This window comes from Kwoniella shivajii, chromosome 12, assembly GCF_035658355.1.
Source record: "Kwoniella shivajii chromosome 12, complete sequence".
NCBI lineage: Eukaryota > Fungi > Basidiomycota > Tremellomycetes > Tremellales > Cryptococcaceae > Kwoniella > Kwoniella shivajii.
In genome coordinates, this window is record NC_085919.1 from 20776 (window position 1) to 39493 (window position 18718).

Below are 18718 nucleotides of genomic sequence, written 5' to 3' on the forward strand. Positions count from 1 at the left end.
TGATAGTGATAGTAGCAGGGATGCAGAGGGGAAAAGAAAGGACAGAAGAGATAAAAATATAGGTATTAATCGTATGATATTGTGTTCAGAACGTTCGGGACGCTCGCAAGGCCTCCTCAGAAGGAATTCGGATGGTTGTAAAGGTGATTTTCCGCCAATTCGATTATAACTCCGCGCGCGAATCGAAAACCCGGCCTAGTCAGGCGCGTCGAACACTTTGAACATCGCGAACAGTCTGGACAACAACATATAGCCAAAATCAAATCAAAACAAACAGCAAACTACGTATTGACATCCCCCAAAAAAATAGATGTATCAACGCATCTCATCATGGTCACTGCAAGCAGTCAGTCATCGATGGCTTTACCTCAAGACTGGGAGCCGATCATCAAGCACAGGATCGACGCAATTCACCCTAAACTTATGGCATTTCTTATATCATTTGCTTATCATGCCGAAGAAGTAGCTGCCTTAGGTGATGAAGACTTTAGCATGGTAATGAACAGTTACTTTCTGGCTAGAGGTGTGAGTGACGAATGCCAAAAACTCCTCTTCCGCGTTTGACCCGTAACCCCCATCTTTGGTATTTTTGCGACTGCTTCAATTTGACTAAAATGCTGAGATGACGTTCATATAAAGGTAAGTATAATTTGTTCCGAAGTTGACGGAAGCACCTCGAACTCTTTGAAAGCTATATTTCAGCCTTCTGGAGTATTCTGCAGCACCAATTGTTCAAGGAATAGGAATAATGATGCTAAGGAGGAGATTAACTGGGATGTCATTTGCTGTCTTTTGGTTTCTGTTGCTCGTGGTACAACCATCAATGGGAAGCGTAAGGTGAGCATCTTCTATATATACAACTTGGACAATGTTTATTGGAAGCTCATTGAGACAACTGTTTATGGATCTTATGACAGATGCAACCCGATGAAACCCCGTCAGCAGACTTATCCTTCAAGGTGTGTTGATTAACCAATCCCTCTTCCCCTTCACCTTTTCTACACGGCTCTCTACAGCCTCCTCAGCTGATTAATCTCTTCAGAAACCTAGACCTAGTGATCGAGATACACTTCGCGCACTTGCTTCAATTGATGGGTCGTTGCGAAAGAAGGGGATTAAACCTTGTAAATCAAGATTTTCCGGTTCACGCGTTTCCGAATTGCGAGCTGTATTTGAAAGTTCACCTTATTCACCTCCGACATATAACTCTCCCGGACCCTCATCTACAAACTCGTCTGCATTATCATCTCCTGCTTCTTCCTCTTCTAAACGCCAATGGATTTCGGAGGAAGTACGAAGTTCCACACCTGTTGAACTGATAAGAAATAGTGAACCTTCAAGTTCTATTGAACAGAGTTATTCACTCTCATCTGCAAACATCCCTGTTGTTGAGGTTCAAGCTATAGATCAGATGCTATATTACCCTCAAAGTCTGGAGCTTCAAGTGGAAGAAGAAGAAGTGGTATTCAACTTAAATTACAATCCCAACCCTACTGAACAAAGGGCAAATACCCTTAAAGATCTGGTTACGGATACAGAAATACATGACCAAGGCTCCGTCATAGATGTAGATCAAGCTTCTACGGAAGTATATGAAGTTATAATCAACAATACTGTGGATCGAATAGCATCGAAGACACGTAATGATAACGACTCGAATGAATTGATCGCTGTAGATCTTGGTGAAAATCACATGAATCTAGATTCATTTGGAGAAGATCAAGCATATATACGACCTGAAGAAGGTGAACAGGATCTGTTCGAAATAGACAATGAAGTTGAGATGGAAAATGGTCATGGATCAGAGGACGAGGAGGAGAATCATAGCCGAGATGGAGATGGAGATGGGCATGGTCAAGATGTAGAGAATGAGAATGAGGATGAGGATGAGGATGCCTCTGGAGACGAGGACGAAGATATGAATGAAGAAGAAATTGGAGACATGGGGAGTGATCATGAGGACGATGAAGTTGAACCGACAGATGAAGACGAGCCAGTGAGCCTATTGATTTCTCTCAACTTTACGAAACTGTGCTAATAGAGTACTGCAGCCCTCCGCTTCTGAGGTCAGGCGCGGTGGTGTGAGGACAAAAGGTGCATTCATGTCTGAAGAAGAGAGAAAAGTAAGCACTTTGATGATTCGGATGTCTTGATAATCACGCTGACATTGGATGCTCAATAGAGGAACAACGCGGATGCTGCTAAAAGATATCGTGCCAGAAGGAAAGCCATACGTGAAGCTGCTAAAAAGTCCAACGTTGATGAAGATGACGATATTTCGAAACAGTCTTTGATCGAGGCTTTAGCCACTCAAAGTGAAGCTCTACAGAGAGTTTTGAATCAAGTATTGCCATTAATGCAATCTCTTCCTGATCAGTCCTTACAACAAAGCGAAGCTTCATCCTCCTCTTCAAGCTTTACTGGAACCTGGACATCGTCGGGTCATTATAAAGCTTTAGCTTCTATCGCACAAATTGCTAATCAAGCTTTATCACCAGAAGATTGTGATCCTAGGATTGATTTGGCTTTAGCATCTTTCGCAAGAAAGAATCGAGAAAACCATGATGATGAAGAGGGTGAAGAAGTATAATAAGGGAATGCATAAATTGGTGTCAGGTAAAATTATCGTTTCTTTGAAAGCTTTTTTGGGTTTTGTGGATTTATCTTTCCTTCTTATACCCTACAAGCGATCTGCTACCCGGAGTCAAATACCTAATACTATCTGTAAATACTGATTGTGCTGATTGTCATAGCACTTTGTACGATATGTATTTATCTATCTGCAGTATGATTCACTGCTCCGGAGCGATATTCCAGCTCATACGAGGCTTAAGTATTTGAACACATAGTAGTCTCCACGACATTCATTGGTTGAGATGTACTCAGACTGCTTCGTTCATGGCTGGAATGCACTAACAGAACGAGAAAGGTAATCCAAACCGTCCAGGCGATCGCGATACACCAAGTAAATCAATGAGCAGTGCAGTATATGTGATGTGGCATTCCCGACCTCTTGGCAAGCAGGTTATGACAATCGAGTTTGACAAAAGTAATAACACCGACGGGGACTTCCCCTCATTAGGACTAAGGAAGTGAATGATTTGAAGAGAAGATGGCCTGAAATACATTATCTCATAGCTGAATTGTTGGTATCTTTTCACCTTGATTCGTGGAGGATTTGCTTGCTAAGCAAGACAGATAAGTTAGACGAGACAAGTTATCCTTACCTCATTGTTGTAACCTCATTATATCGTGGATATCCCATTTCATCGTGATCATACCTGCATGATGACATTACTAAATATATTTGCTTGACATAAGTCGATTACTATAAATGCTCTACAAATACCCTGTTTTCCAAATATCCTTCCTCATACTTCTACAATAACCCAGAACTCCAACAAATATGAATAATCAATTCTTGTAATCCCTTTATAGTTGTAATCTTATGCTCACCCCATTCTGATGATAAACCAACTGAATCACTATATGAAGAAGCTTTAGGTAATAATGAAGTCTTAATATATTCTCTCATATTTTCGATCGGTTCTCTTCTATCGGATGGGTGGTCTTTAAGATATGTAGATCCACATATCCAGAAAGTGACGAACTGACACAAAAAGCGTAAAGTCAGCTGATCGGACTCTAGATTCCATCAGACGTAGAAGTGGAGTTGAGCACGATAACGATAAATACAATGATAGCGATAATGTCAATGAAAATGATGATGATAATGATAATGATAATGATAATGATAATGATAATGATAATATAATGAAAATGATAATGATAATGATAATGATAATGATAATGATAATGATAATGATAATGATAATGATAACGATAATATAAGTAGCTCACCTTAAGATTTATAGCTGCAACAGCGGCATCCGTACTATCTCCACGTCGATATTTCTTAACCTTTTGCTGATCTGCACTACTAGTGATACCTGATGACATTGTTACTAATGGTGATTTTGCACGGTGAGGTGTTGAAGCTGAAGCTATTGAGCGTGAAGATAAAAATGAAGCTGAAATCGAGATGCTTGAACCTGAATCTTCTACATATTGACCTGAAGGCCCTACAATCTTTTGACATTCACGTTTCTGACCTTTCTTAGCGCTGAAGGGTGGCTCGCCCGCCTTTGCTAATTCGGTGACTTTTGTAAATTCTACAGATGGGAGTGAATTAATTAGCTTGCGTTGATCATCATACTCTTTCAATACTCTGCAAAGATCGTCGATAGTAGAGATCCTAGAAAGATCTCTGAGCACCTTCTATGCTATCCTAGTGACGATACATAAGTTGAAACATACCAGTCTGATATACAACTTGCAGTGCCCGATAAGCAGTTGTAAATGCATTTATCTCGTTTGATTCCAATAATAATCGAGCACCACCACCGAATGATGTTGCTGTACCGGTGATCTACACCCACAGAGTGAGTAAAAACAGGATTCTCCGAGACGTATCCCTTATCGCTTCAATCAAAAGCGAGTTGTAAGCTCACAAGATTGTATAAAATGTGGATTTCTTCACTTTTGACCTTCTTCGTGATCTGTGGTGTTGTTCCGGTATGAGTAGGTTCAGCAAAAGTTGTAGATGCCGATGGTAGAGGCTCATTCTCCTTAGCAGCCTAATGGAGCCGTTAACGAGGAAGCTAGATCAACAAGCAGAAAAACTTACTTCGTCCAACATAACACCTGCTACTACACGAAGATAATCACCGGGATCACTATTTTCAATAGATTCTGGAATGATAACGGTCGTTATACCAAGTTCAGTCTGGGATTCGCGCTCCAGAGGGCGCTTCCATACACGTGGTGATGTAAAAGTAACATATGGTCGAGCTTCTTCAGATGATGCGGCTGAACGTATGTCATATTTCCTTGTTCTATCATCAGAATTAAATTGAGTTGTATCTTCAGGCACTGAGTTATTCGAGCCATCTTCACCCTCTGTTGATTTTGATGATGATTGTAAAGGCAATAGGAATGATGATCCAGATGTTGGTACTGAAACTCCTGCATCTTCTGGAGAAATATCGACTCCTCGATCTTTGATTACCACACCTGTTTCTTCGAAGGGGAAGTGTTCATCGTCCGAGAAATCATCGAGAACACCAGCGGTATGTGTACGTTCATGAGAGGTATAATGACCAGGATCGGGAATTGAATCGTCGATTACAGATTCATCATCGTAAGTAGTTTCGTACGGTACATCCTCATAACCGGATTCCTGGGGTGTAAGGTATGTAGTCGGATCGTGGTTAGAAATTAGAGGCGGTGTGCTTGAAGTTGTAGTAGTAGCAGGATTTACCGTGCTATGTCCCTTGTTCGATGGGTATTCATCGGGAGGCACAACATCTTCTTTGTCAGGTAGTGGTCTGTCTGTCTTGGGAATTGAAACTCGAGTTTCACTGCTTTGTTTGGTTTCAGGAAGATGAGTAGTTGTCGTTGATGTTACTATTAATTTTGAAGAATCTGGTCTTATGATAGCTTGACTACTATCTACCCAGATCAAATCTCCATAATCTTTAGGGGTTTCTCTATTCATATAGCCTGGTTTATTAGATTTGAACCGTAAGTACAACTTGGCGTTATTCCATTTTTCATCTTCACCTGTGACTTTATTTCTGAAAGTCAAATTCCATAAGCATTTCTTTTTACTTAATATACATGGTAAACACGGTCCAGTTGGTACTACCCATTCTTTTATTGAAGGGATATATTTTGGTGGTAAAGTACTGCTTATAATGCACATTCTTTTTGAACAGTTGTGACAACGAGGCATTGATCTGAAAAGCATGGTCAATAAACAGCCAACAACACGTATTCCGATAACTAAGGTCCACCTATGATAGCTTAGGATATGTCAATATGAAATCGGTTAAAACTCACTCGTAGGCAAATGGTGGTAAATACATTGGTCCTACAGGTTTCTCTTTACCTTTCCCTTTTGATCTGACATCCAAAGATATAGAAGATGGTAATTTCATAATCCCTTCGGGATCTAAATAGCTCATCTGAACAGGGTTACCTTGATAATCTTGTGAATAACCAAAAGGTGAATATGTGAGTCTCTGAACGCAATTCTTGAGTCTTTCTGTTAACATATCTATAGGTTTTAGAAATGGGAAATATTCTGAATTTGTTGGCCATAACACTGGACTTGTCAAAGATGGATCTAAAAAATCGTAAACTCTAGCGGATACAGATTGTTCAGGTACCGGGTATGGAGCAGTAACATCTACATGTTTAGGATCAATACTGAATCCTTCTTTGATCCATTCGTGAGGTATTGATTGTTTTAAGATTCGAAGTTTCGATATATTACAACAATCAGGTAGATCTTGTGCTTTGATGATCCTGACCGATCTTATATTAGGAGCATTGTCTACTTTGGTGATCTTGGAAGGTCTAGCCGAACTTTCACCTGTCTTGACGGACGATAATTCACCGGGAGAGTGAGATCGGATGTCGCGAGATCTTTTGGTCTTCGGATGCGACATTATAGTCTTCTACCTCGTTACTGCTTGACATTGGAGATAACCATGACTTGAGATCTTGTACCAATATGCATTCGAAGAGCAAAGCCTGAAAATTGATGATGTCAATCAAGCATCCAGGTGTTTGTCGCAGGAAGAAAGTGAAACGAATCAAACATATAGAATATCGGATATGAAAACAAGAGCGTTTGTTTGTTTTCATTGTTTCAGCAATGAGTGGTGTATTTCTGGTTTTATCATTTTATTCGATTTCTCCCAGTTAGTCGAGGCAAGTTTACGTAAGCTCCTTTCTAGCGGACATAATCTGATGCCATTGACCCACGTGGGAATTCCAGCGAGATCTCCGTTCGGTAAGTTCCGCCTTTGTAGCGTTCGAGCAGGAACCTCATGAACATCATGGAACCCGAGGTACAGCTTACATAGTAGACTTCATCGAGCATCATTCCAACCAATTGATCAGAGTAGATTCATCATCATCATCAAGACGATCATTTTCGAAGCTGGTCAGAGTATCGAGTATACCCTTTGGTAGCTGGATGGTCCTGGCTCACTGCTTATCCATCCTCTTCTGTGAGTCACAAAGAGTATTTAACACCGTATTCAATTTAGGGAATTCCGATTTGAGAATGAGACGTTCGAGATAGGTTATGAGAAGGAAGCGTGACTGAAATACTGACCATGACTGTTTGATCTGTAGTTGTCATCCACTACCGTCGATCAATTCCACAATTTCACCTTTCAACTGCGCGTCGGCAGAATGGATTTCGAAGATTGCTTCAACTATAAAAAGTATGAAGAAGATGGTTTGATTGATACGCAGTTTCTATCAATGTGCATCGAAGATCCGCCGCTCATACACAGGCTCAGCTTCAACCCTGGGGTGAGTCTAGAGGTAGATAACGAGGTACTAGAGTCTTTAGCACAAGCTGTACTTGGTCAGAATGGTATTAGCAACAAGGTTGAAACTCCAATATCAGTGGCGGAACTGGCGAATATGTACGTCAACGAGATTCGTATGATCAAAAGGAGACCCAACGGCGATATCAATTCCACCATCTCCAGCAGCTCTGAACAGGTGCAAGCGTCTACCTCTTCTTCCAGGAATTTGACTTTAGTAGTTAACCAGCATGTCAGAGCGAAAAAGCCAAGGTCAAAAAAGAAAGTCAGGTCTAGTAAGTCATCTATTGTCAACAATGCAAATGGAAGTACAGTAGCCTCGGTCGACGATCATGAAAGGAAGAAGAAGAAAAAGATGGGCACTTTCACTTCGAATACAGCTCCAAATGTAGTAAGAACATGCTTTGCTCATAAATCATTTACATTACCGAAATCAATCCCTCATTTGTATCCTGTAGCGTGGGGAACAAACCGATTAGCTTTTTTTGGACCTGAACCTGAATCTGAACACTCAACTATACAGCCTTGCCTGAAATTAGATGCGGATACAGCGCATCACAATACTTCACCCAGAAAAAGTATGGAATACGTTCTCGAGAAACGATCAAACGTACGAATACTTACGTTGGATGATATTTTGGGATAAGAGACACTTTACAAAACGGAGAAAAACAATCATTTGAAGCAAGATATCCTACCATTCCTTCAACACAACCCTGGCCATCACGCGTATCTCTTCCCCTGGAACACAATCTTCATCCAAATATCTTAGTCTCATTATCATGGAGAATTTTGGTACATTATTAGCTTTTTTCTACCTGAAAATTCATCGTCAATCTGTTTGTTGATACAACTTACCAAGTACACCTGATGAGCCCCAACGTCTCTCTCTTTGCAATTTTTTAATTCGGTTCGTCATAATATTCCCATCTGCCCCATCAAGAAGCCATGGAAATTTCCTTCATCTGTACATATTTTGTTGTATATAGTCAAATACTCTTTCTCTTATATCGTGGCAGATGCAACAATTGGATGATTCGGATTCGATCATCAGCTCGAAATCTTCTGTTGTATTGTGTGCAAATCTCGTTTTCCCTCGTAGCCCTTCACATTACACTATAATTAGACCATCACAATTCGATGAACTACAGACTAAAGGAGATCTTTGGATAGTACTAACGAAGGGAAATCGTTATTTGGTGCCACCGAAACAACGACAAGCGGGATTCGCAGTTGATTATGCTGCAGTATGTAATCGCTCGAGCAAGTGTCTCAAACTCAACTGACATGCTATACAAGCTTGCTGTATGCATATGAGTGTGCTAACTCTGAATCCATTGTCTGCCTTTCGCTATGCATGCATCTATTCATGAAAGATGTCGGGAGATTTACTGCATGCATCGGATTTCTCAGTGAGTGGTCCTTGTAATGGCTTTCGTAATGGTATTTTTCAGATTTGGTAATGCCATTAGCCATACAATTAGGTCGACGCGACTTAAAAACGATGACAAACGAAACGCGTCGGTCAAGAGTACAAGTGCCACACAGACGCGTCTGTGAAACGCGTGATTCGGCGATTTTGTAACACCGAATTCCAAATCAACACGATTTCCATTCTTTTCCTTTCCTTTTCTCCCCCCTTCTTTCTTTCTCTTTCTCTTCATTCTCTTCATTCTCTTCATTCTTTCATTCTTCATTCTTTCCCTTCCTTTTACTAAATACTTTTACCTTTTCTCACCGTACGATACCTTTCCCCTTTCCTCCTTTCCCCTTCTCCCACCGTATAAGAATACTACTACCTTATTCTTATTCCTCCCTTCATACAAATCATATACTTTCAATAGTATGAATCAACAACATTCTCTACAACATCCGAATCCGAGGTCGCTCTTGGTAAGGAATTATGTCCTCAATGGGGTCATTCTACTTACTACCAACATCCAACATTTATCATCCAACTAAACGATAATATCGAATACAGCCGAGATCAAAGGAAGCTGGACCTCAACGGGGTCCAACTACTTAAGTCATCTCATCAGTACTGTTCAAACCTCTCAATCGATGCGTGTGAATCACTTGTCATTTCTCGATACAAACAACAAAACATATCATGACTGGTTCATCCGTACATCATCATGATCATCATCACCATCATAACGATCATCATCAGCATCATCATCATCATGAACAAGGTCAAATGGGTTCACGTTGAGGCAGATCAACCGCATGGCGGAGGGTACTACTCAAAAAAAATCTATTCCTTTAAAGACGTCAGCTCTTATGTTGAGTTCGTGAGTTTCCTCTCTTTAACCTATCCCCTATTCTATCACATAGCTGATCATCATCCCCTCGTTATAGAGAAATGCCAACTTACTACTCGCCCAACATATCACATCGTTCGATCACTATGAACATCACATAAGACCTTCGGTTGATATTGTATATATGAATCAGTGAGTTGATCATCATAAATATATACGCACGTATATATATATATATATACATATATATTATATATCAAAGTACTATAGCTGATCGTCGTCTCCCAATAGCGCCTGCACACCGCATCATACGTCAATATCACATCTTGTATGATGGTCGGTACTACTTATCACCCAGTATACAGTAGGTGCCCCCATAACCAATAACTAAAACATATATTCATTGCTAACCTTATTGCTTGTAGTCGTCGACGTTATTATGATCTTCAATACATTCCTCATTATATATCGAGGATCGCTCGGCATCATGTATGTGATCAGTGAGTCGATTCTCCATCAATGATTATACGTCTCATCGCTGTTGCTCATACCCCTTCACTTGCAGAATTCGACGTGATTATGAACCGCACTCATCAAGATGAAGTCGTTCTACAATATGATTGTTACGGTATATACCATAGTCAAGGATGGATGGTGACCTGATCAAGCATGAATGGAAAAGTAAGTCGACCTTACAGGCTTAATGTAATCTAGATGGACGGTTGCTAATAGCTTGCACTCACAGGTATTGTACCGATTCGAATACAAGGTGCAGTAATTAATGTTACCACGCCGGAACAATGGCATGTCATTGTGTAAGTCGTTCTCACCTCTTCACCCATAGCACCATGTAAGTCACATCATGCTGACCATCATACTATGTCCATTAGGTTTATAGGTATTCACGATGTCGTTCTATGTATCTAATATGCGGTTACATCACCTTCTTACATGATGTCTGTTCAATTCACATTGAAGCTTATCTTTGTACCCTTCACGAGAGCTTATCACTTCACCTATCGTCATAAATATATCTGAATCTTCTGATCATAAATCTCTTCATCCCGTATTTAGACAGAACAGTATGACGATCCCTGAATCTACGTTCCAACGCCAACCACCCATTCAGATCGATGTACAAATCTGTTTCGACCTGCACACATCAGGAATAGACTCCAGTCGTGGAGAATGGTAATAATGATGTCGCTGAGATTGATTGTTGAATAGCCGCTAGGACAGTGGACGAACAAGACTAGGTACACACAAGTCCACAGCGTGAGATATCCATTGAAGATGTATGAAAGTGACGCGCGCTTGCAATCTAGTTTACTGATCAGTTCTTTCCAAATCTGATGTTTTATTTTATAACTTCAAGGAGGATGGAACATAAAGTGAAGAACGTATGTTAGTGCCCTCGCTGTAGCTCAGATGACTGATCATGTGAATTTGGGCGGAACGTACCGGATCAAATTTCTCATTGGCAACGCTACATGTTGAACAATTGCTTTGAAATGTCACTGCTTTGTGAGCAGGAGTGTGTTGTCTCCCCCTTTACTCATATTACCGTAGAACGATAGTACCAGAATAGCTTGACAGTACGAACACAATCAAATATACTGGAATCATTTGTCGTTCGACCGAAATATATCAAACTTCTTCAACTTTGAAGATTGCATAATTCATCCGTGCATGACCTTGGATAGACCTGAATTCTAAGACTAAAAGAACAGCTTCAGTATACACCACCAGGTCTAACTTCATCAAGAACATCAACGATGATCTCGAACTCGCTTTGTCAATCCCTCGGATTGGATACCAACGGGTTTCGACTGTGCAATTCGAATGTCAAGTCAGCTTTTTCTCCATCAATACACTCATAACCTGCGTCTACAGCAACTAGCCCAAAACCATCATGGTACACAGCAATAGCCTCGCTACCATGACACAATGTCATCAAATTGCTCTTCAAGACATGATGCTTGACTTGGACCTATTCACTCCACGTTTGAGCTAATAAAGAGCAGTATGTTTTCCCCAGTTTTATTTCCTTCCAATACCATCACACATCCTTTTCATCCAAGTACCTCGCAGAGATCCTTATTAGATCCATTGATCTTACAGGCAGCTTTTCAGTGTTTCTGTAGCATAGCTAATAGCTTAATCTTTGTCTTATCACAGGATCCACACCTCGTAACCTCTTACATCGACCAAGAAATTGATGATGAGTACCGACTAAAAGAATCAATCATCCCAATTCCGTCTCAAAGGTCAAACAAGACAGCTCGAGAAAGCTTTTTCAACGTAGACATCATCTGCTCGCTGTGAGGCTTGGTACGAGCTAAGATTTCATATTGGTCTATAATGCTGATAAGACACACCAACGATCCTTTGGAGGCAGTATTTACAAGTTGATAAATCTCTAAGGTTGATTCTCGAACATCACATGTGAGATTGCAATCGTCACTACCTCTCCCATCATCTCAGCTGGCCTTCCACATGGCCTTCCACATAACATCTCACAATCACGGGATGACTCAGCTCCAGAGCTAGAAGACATATCCCATCCTAAACAACAAATCTTTAATCTCGTCTCTTAATACTTCAGGAGGATCCCGTGGAAAATGCTGCACTTTACCGTGGTGTACCTTGGGCTTCGGAGTGGCAACAACAAGGTACAATTGACAAACCTACTGTGTTCAATACATCTTGAAGATATGGCAACCATCAAGCGTTAGTATGGCAAATTTTCAATGTAAACAACGTATGGTATCTAGTAGAATGGATGGGAGGATGGTGAGGAACAAGAAGGAGGAGCTATAAGGACGTAAGTTCTAATGTGCTTTTCACAGAATAAAAGACTGTCTTCCCCTCCCATTATCTGATATGGTCAAATATATATCTGCTCTATCTTCTTCTTCATCTGCTTTTCTATGGGTTCTACTTCTCTGGATCCTGACATCATCGCTTGCTATATCGTTTTTTTTGTCGGAGAATCAATTGAATCGGATTCTCATGATTATAGGATTGGTACGTTTTGCTGATGATAACCTTCGTCCTTCGTCAAATAAAAGCAACCTCTGATAATCAAAATACTCTACTCTCAATTCGGCTCAAACGTCTTGCATCACCTCTTTCTTGTCTTTATTCCAGATTACACAACCTGTCAAGATCTTGGTGGACGATTGCGGCGAACATCCATTAACTTCAGTATCGCAGCTTGGGACTCACTACAGCCAAAGAATATACGATATCACGGATCTCATCCTCGTCCTGAATCAGTGCTGGATCAACAAACAATTTTGTCCACAAATCATTCTGGTAATAATCACCCATTCCATACATCGAAGTTGAGATTGTCTTGGGTGGTATTGCAGTATTTATAATTCTTAGGTTGCACCTGGATGACGTTAAAGGTGTTAAAGGTGAATTTTTCACGGAGTATCGTTTTAAAATACCACATTGTAACGCATACCATCACAACGGCTCCCCTGATTGTGCCTCGAGGATGATAATATAGGGATTTAGCATCCCTGCTGGGAATTGACAATGAAGGTGAAGATGGTCCACATAATTCAAAATCACTTCCAGTTGATGGTCAAGTACTTCGATTCTCGTATCACAACCTTGAGCTCTTTGACCAGATCCTGTAACTATCTTTCCAACTTCTGCATCAAAACCACTTGCAGCTGTATTATCACCTAACTCGACTGCTTCAGCTCTATCACCAACTACTTCAGCTCTATTACTAGCTCCAGCCAGTTCAGCGTAATGACTTGCAGCTACAACATTCATCTTAAGCTTTCTTCGCCCCTACTCCAGCTTTGTTGTCATCTGTTTCAGCGACTTCAGCTTCAGGAGCCCGCTTGCCTAATATCTAAAGGGTTTTCCAACATTCCCCCAACCCGCTTCCCATCAAGCCTACTAATGGCTGATATACTATCATTGACGATGAAAATTGCAGTTCGGCTTCGTTCATCGGCAGCCTGGTTGAAGAACACGTTGTGGGTCCGGTATCTCACATCGGACCTGTAAATGTCGAGGAAACATCAAGCACCGTTTTGACTTATATCTGCCTCACGAACAACACTCCATATAACGATGAGTCAGAAACCAAGCCTATCCGATGGATCACCGAAAGATACCAGTGAGCCCGTATCTTGTAAGAGAACAGGTGAAAGTCTAAACTGTCAGTAGAGATCTCCTAAAATCTTCCGAAGGTTCCACGCCGCGATTTGGTCATGTTACCCGAAGGGAAACAAACACATCCCTATAAATTACGACTATAATAGCCTTTCTCAGAGTACATTTTTGGTATTGTATACTGACACTGGTACTATCCCGCAGACTCTGAAGAACTGGTTATGCACCTATATCTGAAAGTTGACTGATCAACACGAGTAGGGTAGCGTCTTGAATTTAGAAGGAAATGCTATGCAGAAGCATCAAGGAGTCCTCAATGATTCCTGTAAGTTACGAACGCCACTGATTTCCCTATCTCGGGCTATCAATACAAATGGAATGGGGACTAATCAATAAATCCTGTCTATCCTTGAGGATTACAGCATTTGCAAATAGATATTCTACGACTTGGTCATAGCAATTTCGATTCTTCAGCAAAGAGGTTACCGGATCTACTAGTGCCCAGGTGGCATTGTGCCCGCCTTGTCGAACTTGTACATCGTAAGCATTTTCGTTTCCATATTACCCACAAGATTGGATATTTCAACTGATACATACACCTGTTCAGCAGGTGACACAGCTACACAGAAACCAGAACGAATTTCGGCTTCTTTGGTCGATGGCAACACACCAGCTGCATCGTCTTCAATTTGGAACAAAACGATCATCATCGTCATGGTCCCTTTTCGGCATCTGTCATTGTGATGACCCTCGTCTTCTGTGCGTTAACTTTTATGATGCTGATTGATACTTCCGTTCGATCCTAACAGACTCGAAAATCCTTTGGAGCGTACCTCCGATTTCCATTCTGAATACAATCCTTGACGAACCCTGCTAGATGGATGTGAAGTACCAAATCCAATCTGCCAAGTACATAGTATGTTTCAATATTTATGTTTCGGGAAAGACCGCGGAACAAGCTAAAAAGAAAGGATGAACCAGACAATGGATCCAAAGTTTGAAATCACGGTGGAATAAACAGCTACTTCAGTTATAAGACAGGTCAATGTTGAGACAGGTCATTTATATTTATAAGACAGGTCAGTCATAAGACAGGTTAGTTTCGGAATGACGGTGAGTCAATAATTGTATCCTAGATAGATATAATCTTTTGCGTATCTCATGCACGGGTGCTGGACGTTACACCTTCCATCTATAAGCAGAACACCATATTAGTCTCTTCAAATGATCACCAACAAGCTTGATCATCGGGATCCCTGTATTGCTTTCAGTCTGTCGGATCGCCACGTGCTTGCGGTGATTCATTAGCGCGGATACGTAAGAACAACATTGACAGACATTGACTAACATATGACCAACACATGACTAACAATTGACCTAATGAATGACTAACAATGAGTAACAATAACTCTCGCGGTCTATATACAGTCGATCTCACACAATTTCTTCAACCTAGATTTATCGGCTTTGGGGGTTATCCATCAGTCAATGTCAATTCAGAAGTCGATTCTGTTTCCCTTAATCCAAGTGATATCTAGTGTTTTCGGACATCATCCCTACATCCGCCCGGATCGATCTTCCATCCCGACTCCTGGTTCAAGTCTATTTTCAAGTCATAATTTTATTTCTCAATGCATGGACCCAGCATAGGTACTGTAGCAAATCCCTTCTACCAAAGACAATCAAAGAGAAAGTATACCAAATCTTGCTGAAGATCGTTGTACATCCTGCACCAAAAGTAACAAAGGAGGATCGAGTATAGGCTTACTAAAAGAGAGAAAGATAACATCTAGACCGACAACCCGAAGAGTTCATTCGTTCCAGGTTTAATTGTAAATGGTTACATAAGCTAGGTCACACAAGAACCTTTTAGCGTAATGAAGCTTCGATTAGAAAGGTTGTTTTGGTCCTCGTTTGCGTTGTTCTGTTCTGTTAAGTGGACTGACAAGATCGAGAAGTGGTATGTGAGTTGGAAAAAAGAAGGGCCTTGGAGCCTAGTTAGAAGATCGGAAATATGAAGGGTTAAAATATAGAGAAATAGATTATGCTCAACGCCACTGCACGTTTTCCGGAAACACTTTGTGAGTCAGAATTTGTCCAGTTCAACTCATTAGTCTATTAACAGTAACAGAGGGGGATCGTACTCTTGCTGACAAATGTGATAATTAAAGTAGTGCGAAAGCGGGGGTGGTCCTGAAAAGGTAGGATCCACTAGCGAGTGTCCACAATATGATTTCAGGTATGTTTTGTGATTCGCACGCTTGGAAACCCCCCCTCCACCAGCTTTCCTCCTTATAACCTACATCCGTCAGCTCGACTTACTTTTCGACCATATCCCATAATTGTGATTGTCTCAATTCCCCTCCACTAACGTTCCGCGACTACAATTCGTGAGCCTCCACTTTTCGTGTTCAGTGATCAACTGAGCACCTTACTGAGCACCTCAATTTCAAGTCATTTCATACATAAATCTCCAATAAATTGCACTGCACAATGCATACTATTCATCAAAATCCTCCAGGTCAAGGGCGGAAAGGAGAGGGTTGACCTCCATGCTTACTACGGACCTTTTACATGCATGCCTTTGTCTGTCATTGGGCGCTTCTTTTTTGCTTCTTACAATGTGTCCCAAGGTTGGCAGTTGTCACACCTGCCCTAAAGGTGATACTCCTTGCCTTGAGCTTGTCATTTTGATGTTCTAGAAGGGTAATGTTTGAATGCATTCCCATATTATCTGACAACATAGAGGTGAGCTTTCTCTTGATTGGAGTTGCCATTAGAGTGCCAAGAATCCTCAGCAGCTCTGCATATTCACTGGCACTTGTTGACAGATTGTCCCGAGGGATACCCTAGTTGGTGTGCTTGCACAATCAATCACGAGGAAGTGGACACGAAAAGTGGAGGCTCACGAATTGTAGTTGCGGAACGTTAGATGCGGATCTCCAGGTTACTAATGGTTTCTTCCGCTAACGCTCATATCATCTGCTTCCTCCTTAGCCTAGGATGACGCGGTTCTATATCATTCATCAAATCTTCATCAGACCCTTCTACACCTTGGGCACTTCTGCACCAGCAAATCTGTCTTACCACATTTTCGATATATACAAACATCGCTCACTTCTTATCCCTTCTTCGCATATACAGTAACATGCTCGGTAAATGGATTATCGCCTATTCGATCATCTCCAAAATTCCCCTCACACGCTCTGAATAATATGATGACAATTCAAGGCTACTCGACAATTCTACTTGCAATATTGTAAGTCATATACTCGGATAACGATTCGGAGGTAGGGGAAAAAATGCTGACTACCACAGGTCGCGCGTCTTCAGGATCAGCAACAATTGACAGCTTGAGCTGCTTCACCTTATACTCGGTCAACACAATCCTTTTTTGAAATACTGATTTACACCTACAAGTAAATGTTTGGTGTTCCAGAATTGTCTTGTAGGAATATACTACGTTGTCACGGTTGGATTAGAAGAAGTAGAAGATGATGGATGCGCGACCAACAACTTACACATCATGGATACCGCCTTATTGGCCGCTTCACCAGAACGAAGTACTGATCCAGAACATTTGTACTTTCCCTGTCACATTTCAAAACCACACATCAGATTCACCTAAATCCTCAATTGCTTCAACGTTTTCACTGTTTGACACCTTCTGCGATCCCCACCATCCAATATCTAATTCAGTCTGTTATTCTTATCTAGTTGAAATTTCTTCCTCAACTCATCTATGCCAAACCGGCGAAAACACGATGTCCAACTACCGTCTTCAAGCAATAAGAGAATACAAACAATGCAATCAATCCATTATGCTTGATGTAGCCTTTCGTCAATCTGTCTTCTCTCTGCCACGTCCACCTTGTGGTCCATAGCGCATAGCAACAATATCACGTACAATATCTGGAAACGAACCCACAGCTACTTCACCTCTAGTGTTCCTGTAAATAAGTATCGTTGTAACGCAAAATCCCTTTACCCATGTTGGCGGCAAGGTTTTTCTTGCTGAATCATCAAGTCATTGAAGTCGAGGTAGAATAGTCGGTCTGCCAACGAATGATCCGAATGTGAATACAGATGACGAAGAAGTTCGTCGGAAAAAACGTTGCGACTTGACCGGCTAGCCTGCAACGTCTTGATAAAATTGAACAGCTACTGAAATGCAGGTGCAAGTCGGCATGTGTAGCTTAATCTCCACTTGCATTTCACAATGAAGTCACTTTGCAGGACCTTTCTCGAGGCTGCAGTTCTGAACAGCTGCAGGTTAGAAATGCAAGTCCGAGTGATATCAGCTTAATTCAAACATATATTCGCAACACGTTGAAGAAGGTCCGCAAGGAAGACGCGTTGTTGATCGGGATCTTATTGATTTCTTCCACTTTGAAATGTTGCAAGTTGCGGGATCAAAATTATTACTCGAACAAAGCAGCTTTTACCGCGCGTTATTATCACGGTCGCGTCTGCTTTCAATCTTGTTTAACCAAATGGTTTCATCTTTCCAATGACGCTCTTCCTCCTCACTCTCATCCGTCCCACCACCTCCAGAGTCTGTCAATCAAGCTTTCAGGTCCCAACGTCAATCACAGGCTCAGATTGTCCCTAAAACTACTTCCTGTTTGTTTTTCAAGCACTTAAAGGCGGAGTTTATGTCGATACCTCCGCAACTGGTCCTTCTTTGGCTGATCCTGCTGCATCGCAGTTCGATGTTAATGAACAGAGCTTCATGTACCTCGTGGCAAGAAAACGTTACTATACTGGTTGTCATCGGTAAATCTATCTTGTTTTTTTGTATCTGTATTTAAGTAGGCTAACCTCAGTAGAAGAAAACAGGTTCAAGCCCATCTTAAATAGAACTCACCCATTCATACTGCTGTTACTGAGGGACAAGTCTTGGGGTATCAG

At 41.2% G+C, this 18718-nt stretch overlaps 4 protein-coding genes across 4 annotated transcripts; 2 read left to right on the forward strand and 2 right to left on the reverse strand.

Moving 5' to 3' along the window:
• Positions 1–357: 357 nt before the first annotated feature.
• On the forward strand, positions 358–2590 carry IL334_007970 (uncharacterized protein; the record flags this gene model as incomplete). The annotated part of the gene is made up of 6 exons (XM_062939659.1): positions 358–525; positions 640–837; positions 918–959; positions 1043–1996; positions 2052–2123; positions 2183–2590. 6 exons carry the CDS (start codon positions 358–360, stop codon positions 2588–2590), a joined length of 1842 nt encoding a protein of 613 aa, XP_062795710.1.
• A 789-nt stretch (positions 2591–3379) lies between these two features.
• Positions 3380–6512, reverse strand: IL334_007971 (uncharacterized protein; the record flags this gene model as incomplete). The annotated part of the gene is made up of 6 exons (XM_062939660.1): positions 3380–3610; positions 3862–4172; positions 4318–4429; positions 4512–4637; positions 4688–5747; positions 5902–6512. 6 exons carry the CDS (start codon positions 6510–6512, stop codon positions 3380–3382), a joined length of 2451 nt encoding a protein of 816 aa, XP_062795711.1.
• Positions 6513–7266: 754 nt separating this feature from the next.
• On the forward strand, positions 7267–8052 carry IL334_007972 (uncharacterized protein; the record flags this gene model as incomplete). The annotated part of the gene is made up of 1 exon (XM_062939661.1): positions 7267–8052. The coding sequence occupies one exon, from the start codon at positions 7267–7269 to the stop codon at positions 8050–8052; it is 786 nt and encodes a 261-aa protein (XP_062795712.1).
• A 5089-nt stretch (positions 8053–13141) lies between these two features.
• IL334_007973 (uncharacterized protein) lies at positions 13142–13459 on the reverse strand (the record flags this gene model as incomplete). Its single annotated transcript, XM_062939662.1, has 1 exon — positions 13142–13459. One exon carries the CDS (start codon positions 13457–13459, stop codon positions 13142–13144), a length of 318 nt encoding a protein of 105 aa, XP_062795713.1.
• Between the last annotated feature and the right edge of the window lie 5259 nt (positions 13460–18718).